The sequence below is a fragment of the Ovis canadensis genome, chromosome 19 (assembly GCF_042477335.2).
Source record: "Ovis canadensis isolate MfBH-ARS-UI-01 breed Bighorn chromosome 19, ARS-UI_OviCan_v2, whole genome shotgun sequence".
NCBI classification, from domain to species: domain Eukaryota; kingdom Metazoa; phylum Chordata; class Mammalia; order Artiodactyla; family Bovidae; genus Ovis; species Ovis canadensis.
Window position 1 is genome coordinate 66,520,734 of NC_091263.1, and position 20,989 is coordinate 66,541,722.

General features: G+C 56.2%; 2 protein-coding genes across 69 annotated transcripts in view; one reads left to right on the forward strand and one right to left on the reverse strand.

The window, feature by feature from the left end:
- Window positions 1-8,028, forward strand: part of MAP4 (microtubule associated protein 4) — a 157,793-nt gene extending 149,765 nt beyond the window's left edge. For 26 of the 42 annotated variants that reach the window (XM_069561500.1, XM_069561507.1, XM_069561511.1 and 23 more), the window contains 4 exons: window positions 1,892-1,973; window positions 3,474-3,586; window positions 5,441-5,630; window positions 5,755-8,028. In XM_069561500.1, coding sequence (XP_069417601.1) covers window positions 1,892-1,973; window positions 3,474-3,586; window positions 5,441-5,630; window positions 5,755-5,762 — 393 coding nt within the window. In that variant the 3' untranslated portion in view covers window positions 5,763-8,028. Of the gene's footprint in view, window positions 1-1,891; window positions 1,974-3,473; window positions 3,587-5,440 lie in introns of all 42 variants that reach the window. The other 16 variants (XM_069561503.1, XM_069561509.1, XM_069561513.1 and 13 more) reach the window with 2 other exon arrangements.
- A 443-nt stretch (window positions 8,029-8,471) lies between these two features.
- DHX30 (DExH-box helicase 30) overlaps window positions 8,472-20,989 on the reverse strand; it is a 29,087-nt gene continuing 16,569 nt past the window's right edge. For 20 of the 27 annotated variants that reach the window (XM_069561556.1, XM_069561547.1, XM_069561550.1 and 17 more), the window contains 17 exons: window positions 20,473-20,583; window positions 16,007-16,308; window positions 15,414-15,534; window positions 14,566-14,715; window positions 12,711-12,863; window positions 11,599-12,435; window positions 11,301-11,376; window positions 11,110-11,214; window positions 10,669-10,844; window positions 10,264-10,470; window positions 10,099-10,180; window positions 9,835-10,028; window positions 9,554-9,713; window positions 9,299-9,456; window positions 9,104-9,207; window positions 8,891-9,030; window positions 8,472-8,798 (listed from right to left, as the gene is read on the reverse strand). In XM_069561556.1, coding sequence (XP_069417657.1) covers window positions 8,545-8,798; window positions 8,891-9,030; window positions 9,104-9,207; window positions 9,299-9,456; window positions 9,554-9,713; window positions 9,835-10,028; window positions 10,099-10,180; window positions 10,264-10,470; window positions 10,669-10,844; window positions 11,110-11,214; window positions 11,301-11,376; window positions 11,599-12,435; window positions 12,711-12,863; window positions 14,566-14,715; window positions 15,414-15,534; window positions 16,007-16,308; window positions 20,473-20,583 — 3,330 coding nt within the window. In that variant the 3' untranslated portion in view covers window positions 8,472-8,544. Of the gene's footprint in view, window positions 8,799-8,890; window positions 9,031-9,103; window positions 9,208-9,298; window positions 9,457-9,553; window positions 9,714-9,834; window positions 10,029-10,098; window positions 10,181-10,263; window positions 10,471-10,668; window positions 10,845-11,109; window positions 11,215-11,300; window positions 11,377-11,598; window positions 12,436-12,710; window positions 12,864-14,565; window positions 14,716-15,413; window positions 15,535-16,006; window positions 16,309-20,472; window positions 20,584-20,775; window positions 20,907-20,989 lie in introns of all 27 variants that reach the window. The other 7 variants (XM_069561571.1, XM_069561568.1, XM_069561573.1 and 4 more) reach the window with 1 other exon arrangement.

Consider the following 20,989-nt stretch of genomic DNA (forward strand, 5'->3'; position numbering starts at 1 on the left):
TTCATTTTAGGAGGCTTCCTTAAACAGCAGAGCTTTAGGAAACTGCCTGTGGAGATGTTTCCAGGTGGGAAGATGAGGGTAAACAGCCCAGACTAAGTTACTGTTGCGCCTTCCATCAGCCCCTCCGTAAAGCCACCACGGTCATACCTGCGTGGGAGAAGGGTAGCCACCAGCCATACGCATGTAACCCTGACCCGCCAAAAGCCCTCTTTCTGCCCAGAGAGAAATTCTGGGGTTACGACACAGATGAGTGGCTTGGAGCTACACAAGCCCCCATGTACACACAAACATGCCCCCTTTTGAGAACCAAAAGGCCATTGAGCGAGAACATCACAGCTACTTCTGCAGATGATCAGAGTTTAAATTTTGCAGCAATTTAGTTCCATTTCACCCTCGTGAGGAGGGGTGTGTATGTCAGTGGTTTCTGAGACTTGTTGGCAGGGTCACTTCATTAGCAGTATTGACACCTGTGCTGCCCCAGGGGCAGATTGTGCGAGCGGGTAACAGGAGGAACTGTGTGGATGCTGGGTGGTCATGGATGGGCTTGTGCTGGCCACTGGGCATCCCTGGGTGGGGCCTTGGGGCCAGCATGAGAAACAGCAGCACGTGGTTCCTCGATGTACCAGCCTCGTCTCAGTGGCTTTTAACTTAGTAAGAAGCAATTAAGCTTTTTAAAACTTTTAATTGTAGACATTTTCAAACATATACAAAATTAGGAAAAAAATGGCAAAGTGAATTGGATGTCCTTTTTTACTCAGCATTTATTATTTTTGTGGCCAGTCTTATCTATGTATGTTTATCTCCATTATTCTGAAGCCAGTTCTAGTTATATCTTTTATCTGCAAATATCCCAACATATAACTGTAACAGATAACTCTAATATACATATGTATAGTATAAAACCCATAACATGTTAAACAAGTTTGCTTAATCAGGACACAAGTAAGGTGCATAGGTTGTGGTTGGTTGATTTGCCCCCTTGTAACCTTAGATGCCTCTTGCTGCACAAGCTCCTGGTTCATTTCTCTTTCTTCATGGTAACACTTTTCATGAGTAAAACTGAATGGCTTGTCCTAGACTTTGAGTTCTACTGAGGATATCCCCATGGTTTCACTTAAGATATTCCTTAGTCCCACATTTTTCTTCAGATTAATTCAGGCTTGGTTCTTTCTTTTACCCCCACATTTTTGCAGGACGTTCATAGGCAGTGGTGGTGTTTCTCTCAGGAGGCACATAATGTCTCACTCTTCTCTTCGTCTCTCCCTTCCTGATGCTGGTGGCTGTTCTTGCCCAAAACCCTGAGTTCAGCAAAGGTGCACTGTGTTGAAACTGGAATTCTCCCATCCCTTCTTCATTTGTTGGCTGGAATGCATCTATAACGGAAAACTTGCCCTCATCAACTGTTCTTTCACTGAGGACTAGGCTTCACATTTGGAACACGGTCAAGAGCTGTGTGGGCTCCACATCCTGGCAAGAGCCTGGCCATGGCGAGTGACCTCTGTTGACCCCTCACAGGTCATCTCGGGTATGGTGCAAGATGAGCCTGCCACAGTTGCTGAGGACATGTGGTGGCCTGCTTTAGCAGCTGCCAGACCTGTGACTGGGAAGAGTGCACTTCCCCACGCTCCTGTTGAGCTGAAGCAGAGGCTGCCGTTTTGATAGTAGGAGGTACTCTGTAAATGATGATTGAGCACACGAAGCAGTTAGTATAGAGCTGACGCCCCTACAAGAGACAGCATGGAGAGGAGATGGAGCGAGGGGAGACACGGGAAGGCTTTGGAAAAGGCGGCCTCTAAGCTGGACTTTGGACCATAAAGAGTGCTTGGGTTTGAACCTGACAGTACCCCTCTCTCTGAGTGAATCGCTTTTGTGTGTGTGTTTTTCTCCTCAGGTTCAGATTCAGAACAAGAAGGTAGACATCTCTAAGGTCTCCTCCAAGTGTGGGTCAAAGGCTAACATCAAGCACAAGCCTGGTGAGTGGTGCCTCCCTCATCCCAGGTTTCACCCCTGCGCCTCTGTCCTTTTTATTAAGGCTCCTAGAGCCACCCACACCCAGGGCACAGCAGTGAAAACAGCATAGTCCTCAGCCCCTGTCAGGGAGGGGCTTTATGGGCACTAACCTCTTCGTTGGAGGAGGAACAGTTTGTAAAGGCTGCCTTTTGCACGGGCAGAGTCTTGAGGCCCCACTGTGTCCACAGCACTGTTGACCTAGGCCTGTGGTAGAGGTGCTCTACCAGCTGAGACCCTTCTCAGCCTCCCTGATGCATGTTCAGGAGCTGGGGCTGAAGGAGCTTTGGAAAATGGTGGCCAGGCCTTGCCTGTCAGATGCAGGAGCAGAGAATATTTCCAAGCAGTGAAGCATCAACCACAGTTTCTACAAGGGACAGGAAGCCATTCAGCAATGCTGCCTCGGCCCATGGACTTGGATCTTGCTGCCACAGCAGTCCAGACTTTCCTTCCAGCAGCACAGGCCTGGTGCCCCTGCAAAAACCTGTGGCAGCTGGCATGTTGTCTGGGCAGGGCCTGCGTTCTGGCTGTACCCGGAGTCTCGTGTGTCCTGGTCAAGAGTCTGCAGCAGACGTGGGGCAGAACCGCATCTGCAGTAGCAGACACACTGGCTGACAGCTCACCTTCAGTTTTCCATTCTATCTAGAAAACCCTCCCTTCCGAGGTAACTTCTTCCCTAGTGACACTGAGTGACTTGCGGTCCAGCTTTTACAGGGGCCAGAAGTCCAGTGGGTCGGATACCGGGAGAATTGGGCAGGAGGCTAGCTGACATGAGCAGAGAGGAGATGGGAGAGTAACGAAGGCTCAGGGGAAAGCCCAGCTGAGAGTCTGGGTGGCGTGAGAGCTCTCTGGCCCTTGCTTCCATGGCCGCACTCTGGCTGAGCTGCAAATGTTGCCCGCGTACAGATTGCCTTCCCTCCGCTCCCACCTCTCACCTTCTCTTCTTTTCACGACAGATTGGGTAAACTGTTTACCCAAACCATATGCCCATCCTGTCTTGCTGGTCACTCCTCTCCTCCAGTATCTGTGCTGGCAGGTAGAAATTGAGGATTCCAGGATCCTGACCCTGACCAGTAGGGTGTCCATGAGGCTGAAAGCGGGCTGGACTCCCATACTGCTGTCAGAGGGGGATGTCACTCCGCCAAGTGACCCCGAGGCAGGCGTGCATCTTGGCTCCTTCCAAGGCTCTCCTGGGGCTGCGGCAGGGCACGCACGGTGGTGGTAGGGTAACTTTCCTTCTCTCTGGCTGTGTGATGAAAGTGGCTCTGCCTGACCTGGAGAAGAGGAGCCCTGTTATGACAGATGGGTGCGCTGTGCCTCCACCCCCGTCCTCGGGGCCACCAGGAGCAGATTACATCTTCCCTGTTTGTCTCCTGGGTGCAGCCCAGTCCTTGGCCAGCCTCCTGGCTCTGCCTGTAGGGGTATTTTTCTGTCACCCATAATGACCCATTTCTTTTTGGTTCCAGGTGGAGGAGATGTCAAGATCGAAAGTCAGAAGCTGAACTTCAAAGAAAAGGCCCAGGCAAAGGTGGGATCCCTCGATAACGTGGGCCACCTGCCTGCAGGAGGTGCCGTGAAGGTAGTGCTTGGGTCCTGACGGGGCTGGAGGTGAGGGGTGGGCTTGTGCATCTGGAGTCTGGTCCCAGCCCATGGGCGCCTGTCACCGCCCCTCAGTCACTTCAGGAGTCATGTTTCACCCACTTCATTACTGTTCCCATCGTCAGTCATCCGTCCTGAGTGAGGCAGGAGAGGTGAAGAGGCCCCAGCCCAGTCAGCTCTCATCTGTCCAGCTGGAGACGGAACCTTCTCCTGAGAGCCATGGGCTGCCTTTGTGAGCCCATCTCGGCCGTTTTCAGAGGAGCAGAGCTGATGTGCAGGCCCCACTGAGGCCAGGGGTCAGTGGAGTGCAGTTCTCGCAGCCCCTCGCGAGAGGGCAGTGTGGTGCTCTGTGTCAGGCTTCCTTCCGGGCCTGCGAACGGGGTGGCGTGTTTTCAGCTGCCTGTGGCGGCAGGCCCGACATCCACCTCCTCAGGCCTGTACTGCCAGGCCCTGGAGAGTGCTCGGCTTGCTATCCTGGCTGGGCCTCTCCTGCCTTCCTCCCCTCTCTTCCCTCCCCTCCTTCCACAGTACTGTGAGACCCTTTGTCTGCCAGAGATTCTGTCCATGTTCCATGTCATCAGGCAGGGGATACGTAAGGGCAACGTCTTGAAGGCTTCCAAGCCTGAGGGTGGCTGCGCTGCCTCGGGGAAATGGGTGAGGAAGCGGGGATGTGAGCGGCGCTGTGGGCCTTCCTCCAGTGTCCGACCACCCCTCGCAAGCTCCATCCCAGCTTTGTCCTGGTCGCCCTCTGTGCTCCAGTTCAAGCCCCGACCGGCTCCCGTGACTGCTGGGGACCCTGGCTCTATCACAGACTCTGGGGTCGTGCTCCACACCTCATGAGGGGCCATTCTCTGGTCGCCCTCCCTGGGGCACTAACTTCAGTGTGGTCCCAGCCACGTGACAAGCACGTGCAGACCAGGGCTCACTTCCTGGGCCTTTCTGACCACCAGTCTTTTCTTTATTCACATCATCTCCCTTTTTTTTTTAATCTTTTAACCACTTCTGGAACTATTTTTCTAGCACGGAGGCCATATCTTTCACTCTTCTAAGCAAGGACCACCCTGGAGCCTTCCGTTGTCACCTCTGGGCATTTGTGGCACAGGCGTACCAGCTCACCCAGTGCCCTGGGCCCCACCCCCCACCCCTAAAGCCCACTCTCTTCTGCTCTTGATTCACACTGGATATCCATGGTCCCCACAGTCCTTACTCTACCCTGAAGCTCTCCCGGCCCCTGTAGTCTCTTGGACACTTCCCTGGCTCCTTTTTGTCCCAGGCCCTGAAAGGGTGCCCAGCACAGAACAGGCCTGTGTCAGGGGTGAGTGAACAGTGATTAGCCAGGCAGGGAGTCTGTGGGGTCCCTCAGGTCCGAGGTGGTGGCCTGCACCCCACGGGAATGGGTCCAGCTCCCAGAGCTCCCTAGCCAAGCCCTGACCTGCAACTTGAGATCATTCCTTGGGGTTTTTTTTGCTAACAACCTGCTGTCATAGTTGTTTTGATCTGGCATCAGCCTTGTTAAAGAGCTGGGCTGTCATGTCAGAGGCTTCGTGAGGCTGCCCAGAGGAGGCTCCTGGAGTGTGTCCCTAGCCAGGTTGCACCCGCTTCCTGCCCCAGAGCCCACGCCTGGGTTCTTGCCGAGCATTGGGCCATTCAAACCAGGATTTGGCCTGTTGGGTTGGGGTAGGGGTGGGGAGTGCCTGGGCTCGACTCCCAGATGCGCTGCACGTTAGGCCGTCGAGGCAGTGGGGTGGGGGCAGTGTGTGGAACCCACCACCATCACCATCCCACTCCCTCCCCGACTGACCCTGCACTGTCTTCCCCACTGTTTCATTTGTAGACTGAGGGCGGTGGCAGCGAGGCCCCTCCGTGTCCAGGCCCCCCTGCTGGGGAGGAGCCGGCCCTCCCTGAGGCAGCGCCTGAAGCTGGCGCCCCCACTTCAGCCAGTGGCCTCAGTGGCCACGCCGCCCTGGCAGGGGGTGGTGACCAAAGGGAGGCCCAGACCTTGGACAGCCAGATCCAGGAGACAAGTAAGTGGCTGGGCTTGGCCTGAGGGCCAGCCAGGGGCCCTGCCACTGGCTGCACATTGAAACTCCTTTGTTTTCTGACTGGAGAGTGGCCTGAATTTTAACGAAGCAACCTTTTATTTTCCAGGCATCTAATGATGACATTCTGGTCTCGTCTTCCGTCCCCCATGTCCCCCCTCTTGTCTCCCCTGTTACCCTCTCCCTTCCCTCCTCCCGTGTCACTGCAGATTGAGACCTACAGGCTGACGTTCCGGGCAAACGCCAGGGCCCGCACCGATCACGGGGCCGACATTGTCTCCCGCCCGCCCTCACTTCCCTGGCGGCCCCAGCTCAGGCAGCCAGGCCCCTAGCTTCCCGCCCCAGGCTGCCCCCCAGCCTGTGGCTTGGGCCCCGGGCAGCCCTCTAGGCGACCCCTCCCTCCCTCCTTCCCTCCCTCGCTTGCCCAGGGCAGCAGCAGTTGCCCCCACACCCACGTTCCTTCCACTTCCTGCCCCAGGCCCAGCTCCCTGCTTGGCTTGCATCCTCACCACTTCGCACCACTGCTCCACGGAGAAGGTTGGGTGGAAAATGGGGTGGGGAAGAATAAGTTTGGGATCTCCTGAGACCTGGGGTGTAGGGGCGAGCTGGATCCCAGCAATCCTCTTCATTTTGTTTGGGTTTTTTGGACCAAACCCAAGAGAAACTGACATACCCTCCCTCCTCGCTGGTCCTTCCAGAGGGAAGAGTGGAAGCAGACGTCCACGTGGCGGCTGCTGTTATAACTGCATCCCCTGGAGCCTGCTAAGCCACGGCCTCTTCCTTTGACCCTACGATGGTGCCCACCGTGCAGGTGGTACCAGGCACCACTTGCTGCCCTCCCCGTTAGTCAGAGGCAGCGTTGCCTGTCCCCACTCCTCCCCATACCTGCCTAGCTGCTGTCACACTTTGTTTTCTTTTTTAATAACCTAAAAACCAGTGGAGTAGTTTTGCAGGTTGAAGCCATGTCTAAATGAAAGTCCTCAGTAGGTGTTAAAGGAAACAGGGAGGGGAGATTCTGAAGCCTCCAGCCGGGGGGTCAGGTGTCAGGAGCTGCCCTGGCTTGGGCAGCTCAGGGCCCCAGCCCCGGAGATGGTGTGGGCAGGGCAGGCGTGGTGTGGGGGCTGTGGGCTGGAGAGCAGGCAGGGACCGCTAGGGGCTGGTCAGTGTGGACTGGTGGTTCTGGCATTTTGTGTGTATGCTGCTTTTCTAACCAAGAGGCTGGTTTTGGCATCTGTTTGTCTCATTCCCTGGGATCTGGTGGAAGACATAAAATTGGGACTGGAGAGGGCCACGGAGGTCAAATTCCTCCAAGCCTGCAGCCTAGGACACTGCCGGGGAGCCCGATGTGTCCAGCACGTGTGTGGATAGTGGGGAATCAAGGTTGGAAATTTAGAAACAAGGACATGCAGTGGGCCATCCAGGCTCCCTTGTAGCCTGACTGGAGGTGGGGAGAGGCGAGGCGAGCCCAGCCTGAGGAAGCGTGTCCCAGTTAGGCCTGGTCTTGGGATGGCTGCAATGATTAGCCCTGGGGATTATATTGACATGAAGATTCTTATTGCACTTGTATTTTTTTGTATTAAAGTTTGCATGGTTTCTAATAAAGGATTAAAATGTAACAGTTTGTAGTCAAATGGCCTGGGAGTCTCCAAGGCTTCTCCTCTGAAGAGTGTTTTCTGCAGTGCAGACTTGGCCCCTTACCCTCCCACCTCCTCCTCGGGCATCCCCTGGCGCTGAGAAGGTGGGGGGGGGGGCCCTCGAACTAGGCTTCATGCAGATTTGATGTCTGTATAGAGGGAGGGTGTCTGGGCTGGGAAGGTTCTCCCCGTTTCTGAGGTAGCATTTTCTCCAGAGAGGTTTGATACCACATCCTCAACTCCCCAAGCACCAGGGGTAGAAATTGCAGGGATCTTGTGGAAAAAGTACTTCCAGAGCCAGAGGCCGTCCAGGGTGCTTCAGTAGCGCCAGGGACATCACAGTGTCCATGCTTTGTCTGCAGAAAGGGGTGAGGGAACTGGGAGGACAGTGGGAGGCAGGTGGCAGTGACATGTTGACGCTGAGGTGGGCAAGCTCTGGGTCTTTACTCCTTTGGCCAAAAGCAGGGGTGGGAGAGGTGACCCCCGTGGAGGGCCCTTGAGGGGGCGCTGGAGTGGTTAGTGTTCTGAAGGGTGGTCTGGTCACAGTTGCCTTGATGGGTCCCACCAGCCAGAGCAGCTAAGGCTGCCCCGACAGGTGGGCCCAGAGGCCCTGCGTGCTCTGCTCTGCAGCCATCGGGGCAGGGACGTTTCTGTGCTTCCCCATTTGCTTATGGCTCAGCCATTCCTCATGTCAATCTGTGATTCTGTTGTAACGATTTCCAGAGTAAATAAAGCTCTTATGTCCCAAACACGTAGGCCCTGTCTTCTGTGCGTCCTGGTCTCTACCCCTCCAGCTTGTGGCCCATCCCGTCGCTGTCCCTCTGCATCAAGGGACCGGTGTATGCCTTGTGGTCTTCACCTCACCACCTCCTCTGTGAGCCTATGGCTGTGACCGAGGGGTAGGATCTCCACGAGCCTTGGTTGCTTATGGAGCTATTCCCTACCCCACCCGCCTGCGCTGGGAGGTGGCAGCCACTGAATGCGGACGCACACGGTGGGCCCTGCCATACCTGCAAGGACAGTGCAGACCAGGCTGGTCTAAGCTCCTGAGGTGTGGGTTTTAAGCCCCTTCTTCTAAGACCTTGGGTCCCTCCCTTCTGAGCCTTCACACTTCTCGTGGTTTGGGGAGCATGGCCCCCAGCCCAGGGCGCGGAGGTCCTCCCTGAGAGAGGAGCCTCGCGGATAGCGATGCTCACAAGGGATAAATAGAACTTTATTTTAAATAAACATTTTCATTCTGTACATGGCCCCAGCAGAGACGGGGCTCAGTCGTCAGCGGTCTTGCGCACATCAAAGCTGCCGCAGGGCCCGCGCAGCAGCTCCGCCAGCAGGGCGAGCAGCTGCCCGTGCTCCTCCTGCACGCAGGCTGGCAGTGCCGCCAGCTCGCTGCGCAGGCTCCGCTCCACCATGCGGCCCAGGGCCCGGCGCAGCTCCCGCAGCAGCCGCACGGTGCGCGAGTCACCCTCCAGCCGCAGCAGGTCACTGTCGCTCAGGGAAATGGTGGCCCGGCGCCCATCATCTAGAGGAAGGAAAAGGTGCCAGGAGCCCGGGTGAGGCCAGGCCCAGGGAGGCAGGGCAGCCAGGGGCGCAGAGAGGGGTGCAGGTACCCACCACGGATGTGGACGTCCCCGTCGGTCAGCAGCAGCACAGCTAGCGGGTGCACCTGGGAGGAGTCCCGGACGAAGACGCTGCCGTTGGATTTGACAGCCATGAAGTACGTCAGCCATCGGCTCCGCAGCCGGGTGGCCTCCCTGGGAACAAAGGGCTGGGTGAGGCCCCCTCCTGAGCCACCCCTGCTGCCCCACTCTACCTGACAGTCCCCACCTGTTAATGGTCGACTTGTGCAGCAAGATGTTGCCGGATTTGGTCCTGTATGTGACACTGTTGGGCTTGAACTTGCCCTGCCGGGTCACCTTGCCCTGCCTCACCTGCAGGGATGAAGGGAAAAGGTGGGTGGGCTGAGCAAGGAGCCAAGATAGAAAGAAACCGTGGCCTGGTGCCCGCAGCCCGAGGCAGCACCTGGATGAGGTTGGGGTAGAGACCCGCCATCAGCACCCCCTTCACCAGCTCCTCCTCCTCACTGTACTCGTTGCACTGGGCAGAGGCCAGGGTGCAGTCCGAGGGCTTCCCAACCAGGAAAGCCTCGTAGATGTTCTCTGAGAACTGCTTGATGAGTCCTGGGGAGGCAAAGTCGGGGTAAGCCTACCGCTCACCACACTGGCCCAGTGCAAGTGGGAGGGGCAGGGGGCTCAGGGCAGCATGGGGCCCGCTGACCGTGGATGAAACGCAGGCTGGGTGCGTAGAGCAGGTTCTCCTCCAGGTAGTTCTCACGGGAGCTGCGATCCTGCCAGCGCAGCACCTCCTCCCAGCCGGACACCGCCCGCACGAAGGCCAGGTGGTCACTGCCACTGTCGTGGCTCAACAGTGCTTTCACCTGGGAGGGGGGAGGGTGCCGGGGTCACAGGGCAGGGGCCACAGGCGGCCACCTTGGGACAGAAGGCAGCGGAGGGCCGGAAGGGGGAAGAGGAGGGCCACGTGCAGGCACCGCGTCTGACCTTGTCCACCTCCGCCCGGTTCTGCAGGCTGCTGCTGAAGGGGTCCCGGGTGAGGCACGAAACGACCACCAACAGCGGGTGCAGGCAACGGAAGATGGCGGCCAGCACGATGGCCTTGGCCAGCCGTGGGTCGGTGGAGATGTGGGCCAGGCGCTGCCCCAGGGTGGTCAGGTACTCCCGCTGGTCCAGAACCCCTGCAAGCTCAGCGGTCAGTCCCGCCCTCGAGAGCCACTCGGCAGCCTGGCCCAGCCGTGCCCCACTCACCAATCTCCTGGAGCAGGATCACGGCCTCGTCCACCGCCTTGATGTTTGGACTGTCTACGGCCTTGGAGAGGAACTCCACTGCCTACAGCGTGAACGAGGCAGAGCCTCTGTCAGCCTGCACCCCGTCTGTGCGCTCCCAGGCCCCCCCGCCCACCCCTGCCGCACCGTCTTCTCTGGCATGTGGATCTTGGCCTGCAAAACCAGGTTCTCCAGGGGTGTACGCAGGATCTCCGGTACTTGGAAAGGGGCCATCTTCTCTAGCCGGCTCCGCGGGAAGAGGTGGTAGGCAAAGCCAGACTGGCAGCGGCCCGCCCGGCCCCGGCGCTGGATCACATTGGCTCGTGACACCCACACGGTCTCCAGGCAGGAAACCTGGGGGAGGGGGGCCCGTGAGCAGCCACACGCACGCCAGAGCCCTTCCTCCACGCTCCCCCAGGCCTGGCCCTCAGTCCACTCGACCCGTCGATGGCCCTCCCGCAAGGACACTGAGACCCCACGAGCGAGGCCCTTTCCAGACACACAGGCCCGGGGTAGACCTGGGCTGGCGCCAGGCCGCGGGAGGGCTACCACCTTGGTCTTCAGGTCGTAGCGCTCCTCCTTGTGCAGACCGCTGTCTACCACATGCACGATGTCATTGATCGTGATGGACGTCTCGGCGATGTTGGTGGCCAAGACGATCTTGCGTACCCCAATGGGAGGCTGCTGGAATATGGCCTTCTGGTCCATCATCGGGATGTTGGAGTGCACTGGTGGCAGTGAGAACACACTGGTCATGGGCACATACCACCTCCGTCAAATCCTCCCCATAAACGGGTGGGCAAGAATTTTGACCCTATTTTGATGAAACTGTAGTCCAGATTAGTAGTATGCCCAGTAGAGGTCACCAACCCAGTAAAAAGTAGTGTGGCCTGGTGACAAACCCAAGACCCTGAGCCCACCGAGGCGAGTCAGTCCCTGGGACAGAGGGCAGGCCTGGTGTAGGGGCCACTGTCCTCGCCGACATGCTCTTACCTGGCAGGATGAGGTACTTGCTCTCGTGCATGCCCAGGGCCTCCTGGAGGCGTTGCTGGACTCCTTTGATCTCCTGCCAGCCCGGCAGGAAGCAGAGGATCCCACCTGTAAAGGGGCCCTGCAGGCATGAGCCAGTGGCTCCTGGCAGATGGAGGGCAGGGTGGGCCTGGGGGACGGAAGAAAGCACCCACCTGGTTCCCCGCGGGCGTCGATGTGCAGAACCAGATCAGTCACGAGGTCCAAATCGAGAGCGCATTCATCCTCAGACTGCGGTGGGAAGAGAGGCCAGTCACAGTCCCGGGGCCAGGGGTCGTGCATGGGACACGGCCACCACGACTCGGTGAGGCCAAGGCACATGACACCTCACCTCCAACCCTCACCACACCCTTGTCAGGCAGGCCCGATCCTTGCCATTTCTAGCAGGGAAGGAGGGGAGTCCGGAAGGACAGGCCAGGAGCCGCAGCGGGATGGGGCGGGCGTACCCCTCACCTCGTGGTGCCGGTGCCGGTGTGGGTACTGGTGCTTGCCCAGCTTGGCCAGGATGTCCTCCAGGTAGTGCTCCTTGACGGGGTACATGAAGCCGGGGACCTTGATGACAGGGCAGCCACCAAAGTAGCGGGAGAAACGCTCGTTGTCGCCGGTGGCGCTCATAAGCACCAGGCGCAGAGCCGGGTTGAGCCGCTGCAGGCCCTTGAGCAGGATCAGCAGGAAGTCCGTGTTCACGTCTCGCTCGTGCACCTCGTCCACGACCACGTGGCTCACGCCCTCCAGGCTGGGGTTGCTCTGCAGCTTCCGCAGCAGGATGCCCACTGTGCAGAACAGCAGGGCCCCTCCTCGGGCCGGAGGCTTGCTTTCCAACCGCACCTGGAAGCCTACGTTCCGGCGCAGGGAAGGGCCCAGTTCGTGGCTGACCCGCTGTGCCACAGACACGGCCGAGATGCGGCGTGGCTGGGTGATGATCACGTTGCAGCGCGCACCGCGGCCCTCGGTTACGTAGCGCTCCAGCAGCAGCTGGGGGATGCGCGTGGTCTTCCCACAGCCCGTGTCCCCAGCAATGACCACCACTGGGTGCTGCTCGATGGCATTGAGGATGGTGTCCCGATGAGGGTCCACGGGGAGCTGGGGTGCCTCCTGCCAGACCGGCCCTCGCCGCCGCCACAGCTCCAGCAGACTCTGGCTCAGACGCAGCTCCTCTGCTTCTGACAGCGGCACGTAGGGCTTGCCTGTGATGGGGTCACTCAGGGGCCCCGAGTCCTTGCCCAAGGGCAGGATGTCCTCACCCTGCAGCCGGAGCTCTGAGGAGATCCACGAACTCTCCACGGGGTACTGGGGGATAGGAGAGGAAGATATGATGAAGAGGAATACTTCCTCCTTTACCCACAGCCAGTCCCTCCACGATTCACACCTCGACCAGAGGCTGTGGTCCAATCCGCTGAGCAGGACTCAATCCCTGACTACCCCGGGACATTTGTGGGCAAGACTAGACGGCTCGGGGCCAGGGTGCTCCCAGGCTCCACCCCAGTGGGGAAGCAGGGGGTCACTTTCGCCTACTGCAGGTGGAGGCTGTGGGCAAGTGAGGGGGAACATGGGGATTCTCTTACATGGTTCAGGAAAGTCTCAATCTTGCGGAGGATGGGCTCAGGCACCTGGATGGTACATGGCCGGCGCTGGGTCTCACCCAGCTCTCGCAAGGAGGCCAAGTTATACATGGCGTGGGTGAGCGGCTCGTTGTTCCGGTCCACCAGTCCCAGGCTCTACAGAGGGACATGGAAGGCTCAGTCTAGGGCCCGCTCCCCAGAACTGGCCCAGACCTGCTCGGCAGCTCCAGAGAAGTCCTGCAAAGCAACCTCCCCTCCCCCACCCCACCCTCAGAGCAACCTCTTTTCTAGGAGATTTTTGGGTTTGGACTGACATGGTACAGGAGGAAGAAATTAGGAACCAGGAAAATGTTAAGTCTCCACCAAAAAAAAGTTAAAAACAATTCAAGGAAAGTAAGAGCTGACGTGTCTGAGTATTAATCACAGCCCCCAGCTGGCCAGGTCCGTGCCCCTGAGAAATCTCTCCCTGAGCAGCAGGGGCTCCCACAACAGCCTGGTCTCACATCCATGAATTCCCGACACAGACCTCCAGGCCAGCTGGGCCAGGCCCTTAACCACCCCTAACACAGCCTGCAAGCTCCTCCGCTTTCTCTGCGCAGCAAAGCCACCACCCCGATCCCCCCACCAGCCTTCCAAGTCCAACTGCCACACCACCTCCTACTCTTGCGTGATACCCAGTTCATCACACAAATGTACATGGAAATTCCTGTATCTACTTACACAACTTGGTAAAATAAGCCACTGGAAGGGAAACTTGTTTTATTTCCACGTATACCCAAAACCACCTCCCCAGAGGTTAAGACAAAGCATTCCAACACATTGGAAAGCCAGCCATTTCCCCCATACTCCGTCATGTCCAGATTCTGCACTTCTAAGGAAGTCTACCCCTGCAGGGACCAATCACCTTCCTCTAGCCTCTGAGTCCCAGGAACAAAAGAGGTGCCCACAGGGCCACCCTGCTTCAGGGGAGGCCCCTGTCCTTTCCCAGGACTCTGAGGATTTGTTTGCAGTCTGCCTGTGGGCAGCCAGGTGCTGGCAGAACACGGCTGCCCCCAGGAAGCTTGCCCCTTCCTGAGATAGGTGTCTACCGTGCTTGGGTAATCTTCTCGTCACTGGTTTTGTCAGATTAAAATACAGACTTCCTCAAAGTCCTCCCAGTAGCCCTACTTCTGTCCTCTTGAGCCACAGGTAACAACACAGCCACTTTCTCTCACCACTTACCCAACCCCATCCCTCTTCAATTCTCGCTACCTCTCCCCATCAGTCATATATGATATTCAGTTCTCAGAGCCAAATGTGTACCAAAGGTTTCTGTCCATTTGGAGTAAAACACGGTGTCTCTCCTTTTAGTCCACAAACCAGACCTCCACTGGTTTCAACAACACCCACAACACCCATGAATCATCTCATCTTCAAAGCTGCTTCAAAACGCCTGCCGGCTGCAAGCCACACTGCCTTCGCCTGATTGTTGGTCCCCTCAGTCTGCATCCCACGTGAACTCACACTGTTCGTGTTGGCCACCAAGCCCAAGTTACCAAGATCTTTCTAGGTACCAAGCCTGGCCCCTAAGAGAGACACCACTTCTCCAGCTCCACACCATTCAGAAAGATGAGTATGTCTCCTCCTGGCTTCACCCGGGTTCCAGCCCACAGTGCTGAAAAGGCTGAGCTCACAGCAAAGCCCCTCTGCAGGAAGTGTGAAGCCCTGGAAAGAGCGCCTCCAGAGCCTGACACAAGGCTGGGATACTAGCTACTCCAAAAGCCTGGCAAAGGTGGATTTTCATTTCCTGGAAAAGTGGACCACTTGCCAAGGGTAGCAGGGAGCTCATGCATCACACCAGGGACCCTTCCGCACTCACCTTCAGTTTCTTACAAGCCAAGGCTGCCGCTTTATTCTCTGCCTCTGCTTTGCGACGCCCCTTGGCCACGAAGGTCATGGGACAGGGCCAGAGCAGGGTGAGGGTGGACAGCTTGGTCTTGGTGCCCACAGTGTGGAACTGCATGAGGTTCTACACAAAGGGCGAGAGAGGGGGTTACAAGACGGCAAGGAATGGGAACGTCTAAGTGTTCTCTGAATGCCAAGGAACCCAGATATGGATTTTACCCCCATCTGAGCAGGTACCAAACGTCAGCCACAAAAGAAGTGCCAATGAACAGGCAGAAGAGAGCCCCGTGGGGCTGCAGTTCCAGGATCTTGGCATGGTTTCACAGGAGGAGACAGCATCTGGGCAACGCCACTGCCTGCCCTCCTAGCCCACTGCCCTCTCAGCACTGTCAAGGCACACAGGTGCGATGGCAGCTGTGGGTGGAAGCTGCCAACACAAGCTAAGAGCCAAGCACATCCTGGGGGAACAAAAAGGCCTTGTGCCTAGAGCGAAGCTCTGAGTAACCAAAGCCCTTCAGCCCGGCAGTGAAGAGGAAAACCTCAGCAAGTCAGCCACCCGCTCCCCAAGCCTCTATCGGTGCCCGCACCCCGTGAACAGACCCGGGGTCTCCACTCCTACAGTCCTCAGCCCCCTCCCTTCTGCCCCTGCTGCTTCACCCTCCGAGGACCCCAAGCTCCCTCAGCTGGCGCAGGCTGGGCTAGGGGAACGGGCATCTAAGGCCTCCCACAGACCTAAGTCTCCCTCCCACCTGATCTTGGGGAAACCCAGACTTGAGCAAGCCGGCTCCCCACTCACACACACCTTCAGGAGACCCAGCTCACCTTGGCTGTGGAGGAGGATGTCGCTATCTGAATCACCTTGGCCAGAAGGTTCTTAGGAAGTGGAAACTGGGTCAGAGCCCTAACAGCACTGTCGTCATCTGTCATTTCAAAGGAACCCCCCCTGAGAGGACCAAAAGTGTAGGTGAAAAAGCGCTCTCTTCCCAAGCCAGTTTCACCTGCTCTGAAAACCCAGGGGCTCAGACGCGGCATCACTGCAGTGGGCAGCCAGGAGGTGGGGGCATCTCCACTTGGCCTGTGGGCCTCTCACAGACACACAGCACACAGGGCGTGCCCTCAGTTCCCCCAGACACACGAGAGAGCGAGAGCAGGGGGCAGGCAGAGCAGTTGCCAGGGCTCTGAAGGGCTCAAGTGTGAGCTGGAGGGAAGGCCCATGCTGCTGTCTTGCAAGAGCCCAGCCAGAGCTCACAGCCACAGCTGGCTGTCCCCAAACAGGCAGATGTACTGAGAATGAGAGACGCTGACTGAGACGCAGGGCAAGGGTCTCCCATCTTCGAGAAGGCTCCAGGGAATATGTCCCCACCCCACGTCAAGGCGCAGCCCGTTTCCCCAGCCTCCCCTGCCCCTGGCTGTACCTGGAATCCCTGAGTGGGGCGTGGGAGTCCTGCTGGGTCATAGACAGAAATTCAGTGACATCGATGGTCCCTTCTTCTAGCTCTTCCTCCTCATCCTCCTCTTCTTCCCGACCCAAGGAGCGGGACAGGCCCCCAGGTCCCCCTGGCCGGATGCTCTCAGGATTCAGCTGCCTCCAGGAAGTGGGTGGCATGGTGGGTTCTGGGCGCCACCAGCTGTCAGCCGGGGAGCCAAAGCGATCGGCTAGCACGCGGTATTTGGCTGCATCAAACAGCTCGTTCCGGGGACCCAGCAGACCCCAGCCCTAGGGGAAAAAGGGGGGCGCTGTGAGGGCCCTTAGCACCCTCACACCGCAGGCTGTTCAGAGCCTGCCCAGTTACCCTGTAGGCCCCTCGTGTGTGGAAGCCATGCTTTTTCACCTATCTGCTCACCTCAGGCCTGGCCCAGAACTGGGCAGAGAGAGAGCACTTAACCTGTCTAGCATCAACAGATGAAAATGATGAGGTAAATTCTTACAGCTGTTAGACAAAAGACCAAGAAACTAAAGAAAAATCCCCATTAAAAACCCCATAGCGCAACAGGAAGCAGATGCATTCACCAAGTGATCTAGAAAGCTTCAGTGAGTGGGGTGATTAGGAAATATGCCGTCTATACTGTAAAACAGATATACCTCTGAAACAAGAATCCTACACTGGGAACCTATTCTAGAACTAACACCAAATGTTTTTAAAGCCATTATAGAAAAACATTATTTTAAAACATTCTCTTCTAGAGAAAATCGAACAAGACATTTGCCAAGTCTCTAACATGGACAGAGCAACACGCCTGGCACTCTGGGCACCAAGCGAGGGACACCCGGTCCCTGCCCTCAAGCAGCTCTGAACCTAAGAGGCAGAAGAGAAGCGCAGAAAACCAGAGTCTGAGGAGCAAACAGTAAGCAAGGGGCCAGAACAAACAGGAGTGGCATGTGAAGAGGGCACGAGGTTCAAAAGCTCAAGCTGCGAGGGGCAAAGACAAGAGAGGCAAGCCGCAGATGAGTCAAGAGGCTTCAACACGTGGCAGTGGGCGCTGGGCGCTGGAATCCAGGCGCCGCTCCCGGGCAGCTTCAGCCCCACCTGACTCCCGACAAGTTGAGGAGTGACTGCCCTTCTGAAAACTCTCCCCTCAGGTTTCTGAAAGAACCAGCTGTAATTTAAAATGGTATCAGGTAAAGCCTATTCACAACAGCAACAGTGACCATGTATATATATGTTTTTTAAAAGGTATAGAACTTGGTAAAAGGACACAAAGGGAGTTCCTGTGATGAAACGTTTTTGCCCAAGGAGAGCAAAGCCTCCTGAATTAAGCCATGTGACATAACTCCAATCAAAGTGTGGACAGACTCTTTGGGCCCTTGGCCAAACTGTCAGATCTCTACGGAGGAACACAAAGATCCTAGGACAGTAAGATGCTGTGACAGAGGACGGACGGGAAAAGGGCACGCCACACACACCCACATGCAGGAAAGCCATAACTGCTCAGTATGGGTGCCTGGCCCCAGGCTCAGCTTGCATGCTTCTGCCTCACTGTTTACACGGACCGTCTGATTATACGGAAGACACACGCAACACCCTCTCCCTTGGCCTTCCCCAAGGCGACAGCAAGCTCTTCCTCCCTGCCTCCCGCTCACCCCAGCCTGCTCCCTGCACGGCCTGCCTCGCTCCCAGGGCTCTTTCTGCCACTCCCGCTCCCCACCACCCACTCTTCCTGCTGCCTCCGCCATCGGACCCCCCTCTGACCTCTGCAGCTCTTTAACCCCAGAGAAAAGCTCCTGCCTGCTGCTACCGGCATCCGCGCCCGTTCCAGGTCCCCGTCTCTGGGCTTGCCTGACCCTGCCGCGGCTGCTGGGGACTATTCCTAAAGGCGAACTCAGCATGTCATTCTAACACCCATTTCAACACCATCAGCCAAGACTCCTACCGGAGACACCTAGGAAGTGTGGGGAGGACGTGGAGACACTGGAACACTAGTGCCCTGCTGGGGGAAGGCACAGTAGGGCCGTCACTATGGAAACACAACGGCAGTTCCTCAAAGAATTAAGAATTACCATATCATCTAGCAATTCCAATTCTGGGGATTGAGAGCAGGGTCTTGAAGGGTTATCTGTACACCCAAGTTCACTGTGGCATTATTCACACTGGCCAAAAGGAGGACCCCAGGGTCCATCAATGGATGGACGGATACACAAAATGAATATATACATACAATAGAATATAGCAGCCTTTAAAAACACAGAAATTCTGACCCTTGCTACATCATGGATGAAACTTGAGGACATTAAGTGAAATAAGGCAGTTACAAGTTTCACTTATATGATGAGTAGTCAAATTCACAGAAACAGAAAGAACTGGGTTGGCCAAAAAGTTTGTTCAGGTTTTCCCATAAGCTGTTGCAGTGGCTGCCAGGGGCTGGGGAAGGGACTAGGATGAACAGAGATTCAGTTTTGTAAGCGGATGAAGTTCTAGAGATTGGTTGGTCAACAATGTGGCTGTGCTTACTATTACTGAAGCGTACACTTAAAAGCGGTTAAGAGAGCAAACTTTTTACCCACAATTAAACATACAAACAAACAAGACTACGAGCACAGACAGAGGAGACAGAACAGGCTGGGGAGGAACGTGAGCACAACTTGCTGCGCATGGTCTCGGTTTAAAGTGCCTTTTACATCCAGGTAGAAAAGCACCTCTTATCCTCGGCACTGGTGACATTGTGCTTAATCGCGCAGTCGTATCTGACTCTGCGACCCCATGGAGTGAAGCCCACAAGACTCCTCTGTCCATGGGGATTCTCCAGGCAAGAATACTGGAGTGGGTTGCCAGGCCCCCCTTCAGGGGATCTTCCCCACCCAGGGACTGAACCCAGGTCTCCCACATTGTAGGCGGATTCTTTATCATCTGAGCTACCAGGGAAGCCCAGTGACATTTGGGGCTAGGTAATTCTTTATCGGAGCGGGCTGTCCTGTGCATTACAGGACATCTAGAAGTATCCCTGGCCTTATACCAGCAGCATTCCTCTTTTTGTGGCCGCCAAACATGTCTCTAGACCTTATGAAGTGTCCCCTAGGGGAAAGAATCCCCTCTAATTGAGAATCCCTGAGGTAGGGGCACTCAATGAGGGATAGCAACTTCCAAGACATTAAACAAAGAAAGGATGGTTGAACTTCTGAGAGAGACAGGATCCACTGGGGGAAGGAGTACAGAAAAGGAGACATTTACAGAGAGTGGGAGATGAAGAGGAACTTGGAATAAGCCAGAGCAAAGGAGAGCAGGCACACCCATTGGCTGAGAAAGATGCCCCACGGGGCCGAAGCCATAGACATTCAAGCAGAGTGAGGCCTGGGGAGAGGCTGGGCGCTGACAAAGCTGCCCCAGTCAGCCGACAATCACCATCAAACACCACAGGGATGTGCAGGGAACCGGGACCACAGCAAGGGCTGCGGCGCTCGAGGGGAGCAGACAGCAAGCACGGAGAGCTGTGTGTGGGGAAGCAGGGCCGGGGCAGCGATCGGAACACTGAAGACTTTTTTTTTTTGGCTAAGCCTCTCTACTGCTTGCAGGATCCCAGTTCCCCAACCAGGCATCGAACCCATGCCCTCAGCAGTGAAAGCACGGTGTCCTAACCACTGGACCGCGAGAGGATTACCCAACACTGAAGAAGTTTTGATGCCTACAGAAAAGAATCAGATGAGGAAGGATTGGAAAGTTAAATAAAAGGGTGAGAGATGGGATGGAGAAGACACAGAGGGGGGAAGAGAAAAGAGAAGGGTTGTATGGAGACCCGGGATAGGAAGAGGGACTTTCCTCCTCAGATCCAGGAAGGAAGCAGGACAGTGAAGCTACAGACTGTGAGCGGGAGAGAAGCTGAAGGTATACAGCTTTGTCCCTGGCAGAGCAAAGACCAGGGACTGTGAGGAAGATCCAAGGATGGCACAGCCATGAAAGGAGTCAGTTAGCAAGGGAAAGAAAGATTGGGAGCAGCAGTGGACATCTGGTAACTGCTGCCTGACCAAAAACTCAAAGAAACCCATGTCCAATCAGTGCAAAGTGACAGAGAAATGACTATGATTCTTTCATTGTAAGCAAGAGGACTATGAGGCCACAAGGAAAAACCTATATGAAATAACAGGGAGAGAACAGAAGCCAAGATAGAAGTCTATTTGTACAGAGGGAGTGCTCCCCACAAAGAGGTTCTTCGCTGTGGTTTCTGAAACCACAGAAAGTGAGTAACTACAGGGGCAAGAAAATAATATCCATCTGTTCCCTCAATGGCTGAAACAAAAAGGAACCACATGATGAAAAGGGCTTAGGATAGGTTGAGTGGTTGAACACTCTGCCATCCTAAACCTAGGAGCATCTGGGCCCAGGAAGACCATTACTGCAAAAAGTTCCCAGGAGGGAGGTCTGTGTGGTTTTCATGAGGGGAGGGTCACCTTGAACAGCTGGCAGGCCGCGGCTGCAGCCTGCCTCTCAGCGTCAATCTTCTTGCTGCCATAGCCTTCTACCTCCACGCTCTTGGGCCACTTTATGTGGAGGGTGACTTTCTGAGAAAAAGAAGAGAGAATCAGAACCCTTGCCTCTGGACTACAAAGGTATTACAAATCACACGGAGAATCCACAGGAAAGCTGCAGGCCTCATGGCAGCAGGGCTGGGTGCAAGACAGAACCCCGACCCCATCATTAGCTCCTTGGAAGGCTCCAGTCCTCCCCCCGCCCCCACCAAGCCACTGTCCCACCTCAAGTTGCTTTGCTTCTTCAAAGTGCCATGTTCCAGCCAGAGGGCAAGGTGGGACCCACCCTTATTCTTAAAAATCTTCATTCAGAATGGTTTGCCTGCGTGCTTCCTGGTCCCAGGACCTACAAGACTCTGGGAGCAGGAATCATCATCAACCCTAACCCTCTACAGTTCCAAGAAGTTGAGGAAGGACCAACACCAGGGCCCACTACAGT